This window comes from Pieris brassicae, chromosome 9, assembly GCF_905147105.1.
Source record: "Pieris brassicae chromosome 9, ilPieBrab1.1, whole genome shotgun sequence".
Taxonomy (NCBI): domain Eukaryota; kingdom Metazoa; phylum Arthropoda; class Insecta; order Lepidoptera; family Pieridae; genus Pieris; species Pieris brassicae.
Genome location: NC_059673.1, coordinates 7,478,878 through 7,491,928, shown reverse-complemented (window position 1 = coordinate 7,491,928; position 13,051 = coordinate 7,478,878). Strand labels below are relative to the sequence as shown.

Sequence of the window (13,051 nt, the reverse complement as noted above, 5' to 3'; positions counted from 1 at the left end):
TATACGTAAATCTTCAAATAACAAAGATAGTAAAAACAAACATTAGTTCAGCATTTTACTATCTAGAAATCTACACTGTGTTTATATGGCATGTTTCTAGAAGGGTTTCATTTATGCACAATTATGTATCAACGTAGAAATGAGTCAAGAAATTAATTAAACACAAGACTTATAAAAATACTGTCAATAAGAAGACATAATACATCATCTTTCTACACAAACAAAAGTTGAAGGATTTTTGAACTATCAAAAGTTAATCAAATCACATCCGAAGGAAACCAAACCCTAGATTTTATATTATATATTTATATATAGTAGATTTTATACCCTACCAACTGTAGTGGTATAAAATCTAGTCAAGTTTACTTGACTTATGTGATTATGGTGATGGTTAACTTTTACCACTGTTAATGCGGTGTCGACATTTTTTGCATAGACACGAGACTTAATAGAACACCGAACGCATGCTTTCTGTCTAGGAATGCAAAGAGAATGCTACTTGCATTTGACACTATTGTAAAAACTTTCAATAACAAATGATTTTTAGTTCTATCCATTATTGCAAGCTAACCTTTATGGCATGGCTACTGGAAACATAGTCCAACGTAAAAATTTATTCTACTGTTTAAGAATCGATGTTATTAACGCCTAAACTTAATTTCTCAATACCTAAAGTTCTTTTTCGTCAAGTTGTGTTAAAACAAGAGACTGGTGAGTACTAGGTTAAAAGGTTGGAAGAAGTGATTTTACTAATTAATGGGTTAAGCTGTTATTTTTTGATATAATTATATATATAGATTTACTCTTTTACCTACATTTTATACTACAACCAAAGAAACGTTAGGATGTCACCTGTATAAGATTTTATATACAGGTACAAATACCCACCCTACAAGTAATGTTAAGAGAAAACTGTAAAATATCAATGAGAAAATTGTTATATTATAACAAATAAAATATATTCCGCAATGGTATGGAATAATTTTATGCAAAATGCCGACTTTGTTAAATATTGTTTGGAGATATCTAAATAGCTATTTGCTCCGATTGTATAAATTTTATTAAAATGTATAAAATCTTACCATAGCTTGCTCGATCTTATTGTCGATTGCCACGGCGCTTGTGCCTGATGCGCTGAAACAAAAAAATAAGCCATTATTATAATGCTAGTACACACATTGTAACCAGTAATATAAATATATAGTATAGTAATGAAATCTCAAGATGATCTTTACAATGTTCATGACTTCCCAAAGATTTAATACCAGATGGACATTCTTTTGTATACAAAGAAATTACAAACAACGATGTAATCGATTATAATTCCGTCAATTTAAATAGTAATGAAATAACTAGCAACAAACAAGAATTTAATTCATTGTTTATCATAAACTTAAGAATGCGTGCATATCGCTTATCGGTCACTTTCACATTGGCACGCCTCAAAACAAAGGACTACCGCGGTTAATTTGTAAAAAAAAACTATAAAGTTCCACTTGATAGAACTACGTTATAGTTGTATTATTATAGACGACATTGAAACATCAACTTGTGGTAAATAAAATTAATTTTGATCAGAGTTGTATCATCTTTTTCTACCTTAGGTCAGAGTATCATCTTTTCCTCGTTTATGGACAAAAAATGGTAATATTAAATGGATTATTTAACCACATTAGCATACCTCATCAGATTTATTGTATTGCTGACGGGATCTATAATTTTATTCTCACATTATTAATCAACAAATCACGAGTATCGCTAATTTGCAAGTCTGCAATTAACGGCCTACATGAATTTAAATACTAAAGGAAATATTTAAATTGAAATATTGATTATATTATTGTAGTAAATTGTAGAAATCAGTTATAAATATCTCATTGTTAACTGGTAAAGCATCCGCGATAAATATATAGAAGATGACAAGGACATCCGTTTCATAGAAAACATAGTTAATGTACAAATGTGAGAAAATTGGCAAGTCCGGATGCTTATACTAACATAGATTGTACTGGGGTAAATATTTAAATGACCTACAACGTTATTAGAAGATATTTGGACAACACATTGGAACAATAGGCTCGTCTTGTGTCGGCGGTATAACGTTTAAGTCATACATATAAACTGTGTTAGTTGTAGTAACAACCTGTTCACCTACAATCACCTACAAGACCTTCACTTATCAACAGATCTATAAGTGTAACCTTAATCGTTCTACATTTTTGCACTTAAGATTATTTTGCGACTGTGTATAGAAAATATTTTAACATTGGTAACAGTGCTTCTCAGGAGCGTAGTCGAGAGATGGTATCTCATCTACGAATTTTTCTTCGATCAAATATCGAATTTTAGGTAACAAAACCAAAACAGCTATAAAATCAAAACACAGCTATTTTACAATTTTGTATAGAATTTATGACCTTATACTCTATTGAATTCAGCAATGTAGCACAATATGAGTACGTTCTTGACTTTCTCCAGTCAGATCCGTGCCGGTAAGCCGTCATCGAGGTGAGCAGCGACGTCGAAGTTGACGTGCATTCAAGCGTTGAGAACCGCGGCCACGTATCAATTTCGACCAGTTCATTACTGTCTAGAGACGTATTGAATGACCACCGTGAATTTCACGACCACCGACTGACGCTTGAACATATCACGGAAATGGGTGAGCTAAATAACTATTGCAAAATGCACAACTTTTTTAATCAAAGTTTTTAGAAAGCATACTCCTGTCAAGTAAACGTTGCTTTCTCTGAAGGAACCTCAACAAAACAAGTTTCGATTCTTTCTTGATTACGCAAGGACGTCGTTGACAAATTTGCACATAGGATAGTGCTTCAAAGTGTAACTTGGCACGTGGTCGGTAGAAAGTCTCTAACCACATGTCATCCATAATTTAACGTACAATAATTAAAAAGAGTATCAATTTCTAGTTTCGTTTAATTAATTAATGATTAATTAAAGAGAATTATGCAACACGATTCATTATCTTATGAAACTAAAGTAAAACGTGACTTCAGTTAATTTGCGAGCACAAAGGTGTTGCCAAATAATTTCCTAGCGTATGGTTCATCAGTGTCAGTTAACGGAATGTACACCTGAAAAATTATTTCAAAACATGTTTGAAAATAGAATTTTCATATTCATAAAATGTGCTCATTTGCTCGACGTAACTTTAAACGTTTCAACATAGTAAAGCTATACCATGAGCCAAAGGAATTACCCATTAGGGTAGGATTTGTATAAACACTGTCTTTATGTTCAAATTAGTTTTTAGTTGATTTTTCATCAATAAAGATGTTTTCGAGATAACAATATATGACTTTAACTTTAATATACCTATATGTTAAATTATATAGGTATATTAAAGTTAATCCTGTGCTATTTGTAAATTACAATATTATTTAACGCAAAGTAAAATACAATGGCTGCATAATTAGAAATAGTTTCGTTATAAATTAATTTCCGTGAGTCATGTATACACAAAAGTAACTTTGGTATAATTAAGCCAGGAAAGCAAAGATCAGGAATAACAATACGTAAAATATTCATGAAAATGCAATATCCTACGTGACTCACACGATTTCATTGCTAACATTTCAAGATAATGCGCAAAATACATCGACAATTGTATTTAACTTTGTTTTTAAAATTTTATCGACTTTATAAAATTATTGAGTATTTAACCTTAAGCCAAGTCCATTGGCATTTCGGCAATGTTTTTATAACGCGAAACAGGTATTTGTATCAAGTAAGTGAGTGGGTAAATGTTTGGTATTAAAAACAATAGATCACACTATCCACATGGCAACAGATTGATATGATCGCGGCATCGTGGTGCATTGCAGTAGTACATCGTTACCGTCAGTTGCGCGGTGTAGAGCCAAGGTCGATGAAGGGAAATCGTCGGGTGTAGCCGATGTCGACACGGCCCAAGTTCCTCACGACCGTTACATCTCGCTGCATCGTTTCACAACACTCACTCGTATCGATCATTACTTAATTAAGTGAGGAAACAGACTGGCAATGATTATTAGGAATTCGTCTCGACTTCATCAGCCATTGAAGTAGATAAAGGCCATCCTGCGATAAGAAATTGCAACGAAAGACATTTCAAAAAACAAAGGACCGATTACGAAATGGCGTTTCTACAACAAAGGGCATGAGGGAGTAGTCAAAATCTGTCACGCAATTTTGTCGACTATTGTTTAAAAATATTTGTTCTAAATTATAAATGACATCATTACGAGAAATTAAAACGTGTTTTTTGTAATAACACAGTTTTAATAAATCACTGAACGACACATTATAATGTCATCAATATGGCAATATAGGAGTAACATATTGAATTACATATATCAGCTTTAACTTCGCTGCAGCTAATCGATATAAGAGCAGACTAGACTTTAAAATTCAATAGGCGGTGCTGACGTCAGCCAATCAGTGTTGCCCTGCCGGACACTATAGTAGAACCTTCACCGACTTACCTCTTCAATATTAGATGACCTTAAAGCTAACTTGAGAGACATAAGGTGGCCACAAAAAGCCGCAGTGCGCCACGTCGCAAAGCTTGCTTAGAAAAAAATTACTCACACAGGGTAGAAGTAGTCGATGTACTTAACGACGACTTCTCGTAGCAGATCCTGTTTGTTCATGATCGACGAGTAGCTCGTATTTATAAGTTTAGCCTGCATGGTTTCGTCTTCCAAAATCCGTAGCTTGTGGGACGAGCGTGTCCCAGCTTTGGGCTGTAGCGGAGCCGTTTTTGCAAATTGTCTTGTGCGTGTTGAGGTAGAGCTGTTTTTGTAACGGTTACATCGACACGCGAGCGACCGGACCAACGCGTTGCAGCGAACTGGGAGCGGGGCCTGCTTCGGGGGCGGGGAGGGGGCCGGCCGGAGCAAGTGGCGCGCGCACGGCTATACCTACTACAGGGCTCTTCAACGCGGTGTGGCGCCTCCAAACATTCAGTCAATGTTTCTTACCGTGGTTCGAGACATGAAGCTGTCTTTACGTTTTGAAAACAAAATCCAGCAAACCATTTACGACAAATTGTATGGCTACGGTATAGTTCAAGGTTAGCAACTTTTTTCCTTTTTATTAAAACACATAAAACATAGAGGTGCTCGAACCGGTATTTTGGAATGGAAGAGAACGCTTTTGGAATATTTAACACGAGCATCTGATATGGTTTTGTTTGGTTAAATAATTCAAGGTGTAAACATAGTACAATTAAATGAAGAAAGAAGGTACTAAAAAGTGTATACAATGTATTAAAGGAAGAAAGAAAAAATGAGAAGCATTGAGGACGTCATAAAAGTCATATTACTTCCGCAGTTTCATCAGTGTTAAAGATCAGTGATTACAGATTCTTTTTCTTTGACTTGTTGGCACTTATTATGGGTATGATGTTACGGCTTATTACGGACTTGGTAGCCAATTACAGAATAAAACATACCTATTCAATATGTTAAAATACTTCATTATTTACTCAGATTGTTTATTATGAAAGCTTAAACTCTAAACTCAACTTTATCGAACACTACTACTTCTAAGTAGGAATTTTTACAGGAGTTTTATATTGCCGTCACTTATTTCGAGTGACGTTTGGCAATAGAACAGAAATATTAAATGGATCCTACGAATTTTGTTTTAGTTTACATTACCCTTTAACCAAAGCATGCTTATAGTAGTCAAAACAAAATATCTACATCAAGTTAACCAATCTATTTTTGCATCTGACGCAGTTAAGATAATAAATAATTTGCGTTTATTTCCGCGGCCATTACATGGCTCTGGCAGCCACCTGAGCCATAATTCATGAATGATACATGATATTGCCTTTGTTAATGAACTAGACTAATGAATGGATCAAACCAACTATTTATATTCTCACTTCAAATTTACATTAACAACCGCGAACTGCGTAAAAGGAACAATGTATTTGTATGGAAATCAAGGTTTATAATAATATACCAAACAAATTATAAGGTCTTCCTTCTAGGGTTTTTAAAATCAAGTCAATGTTCTACGTTTGGTAAAAATGTAGTATTCTATTAATGATTATTTGTGTGAAACATTATAATTAACATTAATTTGATAACGTAATAATATATTTTAATAATGTGATATTTTAAACATTACAATTAATATAAGAATTGACAAATTGATATGACTCATTATGTATATAACTTCTATTGAAAATGCCTTTTAAGACAAATTTGCACGCCATTATGTGTGGCAGAATATGCGAACTCTATATTATACCACCATAACATATTGGTACCATATTCTTGCAAATAAATAATAATAATTATTATTTTGAAAGATTAATTAATTTGTTATTTCTTTATTATATATTTATACATTCGTTATATATATTTATTTCTCTTTGTTTTTTTCAATAACTGGAAACGTAAATAAAGAACTGGTTATCTGGAAAAGCCGGCCGCTGCCCACCTGTTTTTTTTAAGTTGTTGTTAAGTTAGTTAGGTATACATTTCACAAAGCAAAGAAATGTTAAGTGCATAATTTTCACGGATATTATTCGTGCTACCATAACGTTACGCTTTGATCTGTATTGGATAACAAATTGTATTTTTATTAAAAATAGATCGCAAAATTTGTTGCTGAGCTAAATCTCTAGGCGGCTGGACAAATTCCAGTGTTTTTTTTATATTCCTTGAACTTTGAGGAAGGTTTTTATGGAGACAAAAATTATAAATATAAAATATATAAGAGATAAGAAAAAATAATTATATTCCGTAAGTAAATTAGCGGAATTTATTCCGAAAAAGCGAACAGTGTCTATAAGGGTAGCATAGCAAAATCTTCCATAAAAAGGTAGGCTAAAAGAAAACACTTTTTTACCGGATTGAAGGTATGTATTATTATAAACTTATAAATATTTTACAATTGTGGTCACCGTGACCACGCACGCGAAACGTCGAAAAAATTCAAAATTATGTATAAGTTTATAGTAATACATAGCTTCAATCCGGTAATTAAGTGTTTTCTTTAAATGTGTAACAGCTATGTTAACAAAAGAAAATACCTAGGTAAGTAAAAAGTAACTAAGTAAAAAAATCATATTAAGAAGAAACGAAGTCCGCGGGGACAGCTATTTTCACATAAATACATATTTAGATAATCGAGTGTTTTTTATAGAATAGGGGGGAAACGGGCAGGAGCCAGCCAGCTGATATTAAATGACATGGACACGCGAGTGCGTTGCCGCCATCTTATGAATTAATAAGATTCGCCTTTCGTCACATTTAGATGCCCAAGACTAAACAAGTCATAAAATATATATCAAAAATACTCGATCAAGGATCTTGGCTTTGATGACGACAAAATTACACAAGTAACTGTTTCAAATATGTCGAGTCGACAAAGCTGAATCTACAACAATTGACCGTAAAATAGTGATTGCAAATTGTAAGCAACACTCATGAATATGTATTGCTTTATCAAGTACATGAGATGTTAACGTAATAAGCGTTTTGTATTCATTACGATGTTATGCGATACTTATGCATCGATTGGTTGTGTATAACAACGTTCAAGGTCACACGGTACCTTCATAAAAATAATCTTAAATATTTTATGTGGGTACGTTATTATTAATCTTAATTAAACTCTGTAACCTACATACATTTTAGAATAATAGGTAAGTATTAACCGTTACAAAATACTTAATATGGTGAATTTTATGCAGGTTCATACCCGCTTAGAAAAAAAGGCTTTTCTTGAATAAAAACTGCACAACGAAACTCTTGACAATCACATTAACCTAAGACCGTTATCGACAACAAAGATTTCCAAAGATACAAACCCTAGCCAAATGAACAATAAAGATGGTATAAAAAATACAGCTATTCTTCGCTTACACTTCACTTCTTAAAAAACTATATTAGTAAAATTCTATTAAACTGCATGCAGATTAAGGAAACAATTATTTCTGGAATAATTTCAAACGTTACATTATAACGATGATCTCATAACGTGACCTCATCGCAAAAATCTAATATTAATTGCCGATTATTGCATACCTACTGTATATATACTGTACATAAGATGATTATTATAATGACTGTAGTTAATCATTTTTACCCGAACAAGGAATAAAATTATAGAATAGATATTAATATTTTATCTGCGAATACTCAATATTAATAGATCAATTTAAATATATAATTTCTGCATTTAAGATTTGACTATAATCACTATTTTTAAAGTAGAGATTTATGTGTTCGACTGACATTAAAAATTAGTCTTAATTTATTTTTAATTCTAGTTAAAAAGTTAGCAAAATATAAATTTATTGCAAATTATTTTAATTGTCTATAGGAAGAATAGTATTTTAAAATTCATATTGCATATTTTATTAATCAAATATACGTCAAGTCAAGTAAAAATAACTTTCTTCATATAGGTACACTTATGAATTTTAGAAAAGAAGTTAAATTAATTCTAAATTTACATTTACTACAATTCGTTCGTACAAGTACGCAATTCAATGGCGTAGAGCGGGCAAGAAACTCTCCGCCACTCTTTATACTGCTACATAAATAAACAATATGTAAATATTATGAAGTATGATATTAAGAATAATTAGTTATGATGGTAAGAAATTATATATGATAATAATAAACTACTAACTACCCTTGTGCGCATAGTAAGAAATAGCGGACAGTGCAACGCTTGCAATTTATTTATTGACACGATTTTTAATTTTCCAATATCTGAGATATTTCATAAAATCTATAGTTAACCTGAAATTATTTAAAAATATAAATAGTAAAAAGCCATAAAAGTGTTAAATGTTACCAGTTTTGACAAAACCGCAAACAAACATTAAAAATATTTAACTTTCCGTAAGTAAAAACCCCACTGTAATTAGCTTATTTTCTTTGATTACATAACGTTCCATGCCAAGGTTTGCGGTTTTGGTGTAAGCTTACAACTGATTCATCTTGATGACGTCGAGAGCAGCTTCCTTATTATCTTAATTTTATAATAAAAAAAACTGGAATATATTTATGCTTGTATATTTTTTAAGTATTAAAATTAACTTTAGCCCTTAAAACATTTTAAAAAGGTTAAAGTAATTAATTAAGCTTTGTTATATATTAACGGCTTACGAGTTGTATTGTCTTTCAATGTAAACAACTGTATCAATAACTCGTGTTTTGCATATACAAACAGGGCCTTAAGGAGTTAGACTAATAATATTATAATGGTTTGTTGTAAACAAATCAACAAACATGGTTTTCATCAACCATTTAGAGCCACTACACAAGGCAGTTCCATATCTATTTTCATCCTGCAGAAGAGGGCTATTCTTGCAATATATAGTTTAAAATGTAGGGAATCTCTGAGAGTTCAAGAGAAATTCAAGTTACTTATACTTACCTTTACCTCATAATATATTTATGAAAATATTATGTATGATAAGTTTACTAGATTAGAACATACGCACAATTTTAATACTCAGAACAAACGCAGGCTGCAATTTCCCCGTACTAGACTATGTAAAGTTAGTAATTATTTTTTGGGAATGTATTAAAGAAAAGCTGTGTAAAAAGGCTTACTACAAATTTATCGAGTATCAAGTTGACAACAGGGCCTGGGACTAGTACTAGACAGGCTAGTTTTAATTAATTTCTTTTAAACCAAGTGTTGTTTGATGATTTGCTATGTTAAAAGGGTACCAAGAGTTTTTTATGCCGGCTTTTTCTCTCGGCCTACATCCTCTGTCTTCTTTGCTTTTGCTTTGTATCTTATGTTCCATCATAAACATATTTTATTTTTATTTCATATACAATCCCTGGTATCACATAAATGCTAGCCTTAATGTTAAACAAAAAAAAACCACTTAAATCGCGATATAGGCATTTATTCTAAATAACATTTTATATAGAACCTCGCACGTAGAAAAACATAATTACTAAGTAACATAACATAATGACACGTTCGTACCAGCTGTTAATGTTTAAAGTGACACAGATACCGAGCACAATTTATTGGACTTAGCTTTGACTTAACTAGAGGATTAGTTGAATACAAGTAAGCTCATACATCTTCACTTTGCATTAACACATTAATATATACAATAACATACTAGTTATTTATAGAATATATAAACATCAAAGTGTGTATGTTTTAGCCATATTCACATAGCCACGATAGAATGCGAGAGCAACACCGAAACCTTTACCGATCTTTTAGGAGGTTTTAGAGGGTTATTTACTGTCTCTTTAGTGCGCCACTCAAACGCCCTGCTCCAGCTGAGCTCGTTAAGCCCAAATAACGGGAAAATGTTAATATACTAAATTAAACATAAAAAAATATTTATTTAAACATAAGTATCATGTAAGCACATGTTAGATGCATATTATGAGGCATTATACTAGCGTTTGACCTTACACGGTAGGAGATGTAATCTGTAAACAATTGATTCACTTTGACTGGCACAAAACAATGTATTTTTTGCCATATGCATAATTTGAAAATAATGACTCTAATTATTATAAACACATCACAGAATAGGTAACTATTAAACCACCTGTAAGTAAGAATAAGACTGAAAACGTAATAAATTAAATGTAAACAGGACACGATCAGTAACAAATTCCATAGTTTTACCATAATATTTACAAAATAGGTTGTACCCTGGTCAAAGTTTGGTCCCAGTTGAAAAGACAACAGTTTTATAACAAAATTAATTCAAATCAATATCATCGTATCACTTTGAACCAATTACTAAAATGAATCGATCACCAATCAAGCAATCTCCTAGCGACCGCGAGATAATATTATAGAAATCAATGAAGTAAACTAAGTGCCCAATATAACCTCATTTGATAGTTAAAAGACAAAGCATTCTATATATCCCTCAACACTAATGACAAGATCAATTTGGCACCACTCAAGCCATACCTATAGTGCCATCTAAGTCACATTCATTTACATAATGGAGAAAATCGAAATAGATATTTTTAACTGTCAAACTATTACTGTCGTAAGAAGTGGTGAAGTGGTACTGGTGGACCTACCAGATCAGAAAAAACATTGATACCAGAATTGAATAACGAAGACGAAACGAAAAGAATCAAGAAGTAGAGACCCACACAAATCCCATTTAGTTTGGTAAAACAAAACGTAAAGTGAGTGATCTCGTCTGCATCCTTATTGCTTCAATAGGACTAAGTTGGATAAATGGATGTTTCCGCTGCATAGCTGGTAACGGCGGTAATGCCAACAGTAGACACTGATTACAGATGTGATTAAAGCAAAAACAATACCAAAGATATGAAAGAAAACATAAAAAAATCCATCACATATTGATATGAAATACGAAAGCACTTGAAATCCATACAAAATTGATTCAGATATTGTGAAAATAATTACGTTTTATGAAAGGCAATAATTTTATTTCAAACGTATTGTTCACTATTGTTAATTGCATTAAGTAAAAACAATACGTAGATACTGACAAGAATGAATGACAAGTCAATAATTCCAAGGCTTTTATTGATCACTATTCACAGTGACAGCAACAGAAACCTCACGAGATTTCTGTTGCTGTATACAATACAATATACAAATTCAGTCAGCATAACCTGCAAGAATATAATCATACCAGATGCAAGATTAAACAAAATCAGATTTTAATGTTCGTTGAAAGCAAGGGATACAACGTGAGCACCGATTTCAGGCGTCAAGGAAGATAAGACCGAAAACGATAGCACTGACAAGGTATCTCCTAAGTTAACAATAACCTTTTAAAGTAGATAAAGTAATAGTTTATTTCAATATCATCGATATAATGAACTCATATATCACACAAAACAAAATGAATTAAACACTTACGAGCACCACGTATTGCGACGACCAGAATTCTGTCGAGGCTGTATAGGTGTTTTCGGAGTTGCCTCAGGTAAGTTTAATTTGAAGCCGGCAATAGATTTGCGTCTTTTGGCGGCAAGGGCACGTGAGGCCAGATCCGAACCTTGAAGTTGCTCGGCTGGTGTGGCATGTGAACACACTTTCATGTGCGCCTGCGCTGTAGCCACCTGTAGAAGTTTGCTGGACAGACTTCGTCGCCCAAGGGCTTCGCAAGTCGCGCACCGTCCGTCATCCATTAGGGTCCTCGTGCGTTCGACCCGACCACGTTATATGCACTGAGCGTCTATTGTTTCTAGTGTGGTAGTTTAACTGATGTCATACAACGAGCGACACGCGCACTGCCGCTTATAAAAATCTTACACTACTTGTCTGGGCGAGAAATCGATATTTGGCCGAAATAAGCTTAATGCGATAATAGAGAGGCGATAAGGTTTAGGTACACGTGAATAAGCGATTCGACATATCGAGGCATACACGGCTTCGCGGCGACCTCGAAGAGCGGCGCGCTCTAGCTTCGCGGCGCAAGCGACTGCGGTCAATTGGAGAAGCACACCCCCTTTGTAATATGAACATTCATAAAGATATCAATGATTGTGGTGAATAATGCGTGAACATGCATCGAATGACAATAATTCTTACGTCATAAAATTACGAAGTTTTAGATGACATACGTACATTCTGGATACTATCCAGGTGCTCATTATAGAGATGATTAAATTGCCCATCAATCATTCTCTATGGAATTAGATGAATTCATGTAATAACGTTTAATATAAGTATAGCATAATTACACAGTCCAAACGAATGAGACGAATTTATTTACTTAAAAATATGAAGCTTTAAAAGACGTATATAATATTACATAACAATTGTTTTACATTGACGTAATTCAATTATAAATATGATTCTAATCGTATTTGATTAAAGAGATTAAAACAAAATGATATTTTACAGTTTTAGATTGCTTAATAAGTCGTTTTATATTATAACAGTAAATTAAATCAAATAATAACGCGTCAGTAAATAATGTAATTAAATTATTTTCTAGAAAATATTTTTTAACTGGATGTTTTAAGGATTTATTGAACGATACAATAAGCCTATAAGTTAGGAAGATCAAGAGAAGGAATTCTGGATAGCAATA

At 32.7% G+C, this 13,051-nt stretch overlaps 1 protein-coding gene across 5 annotated transcripts in view; it reads right to left on the bottom strand.

Annotated features, from left to right (window-relative positions):
- LOC123713986 (protein bunched, class 1/class 3/D/E isoforms) overlaps nt 1-13,051 on the bottom strand; it is a 132,696-nt gene that overhangs the window by 11,526 nt on the left and 108,119 nt on the right. For 4 of the 5 annotated variants that reach the window (XM_045667938.1, XM_045667939.1, XM_045667942.1 and 1 more), the window contains one exon: nt 1,083-1,134. In XM_045667938.1, the coding sequence (XP_045523894.1) occupies nt 1,083-1,134 (52 nt within the window). Of the gene's footprint in view, nt 1-1,082; nt 1,135-11,871; nt 12,434-13,051 lie in introns of those variants that run through there. The other variant, XM_045667940.1, reaches the window with a different exon arrangement.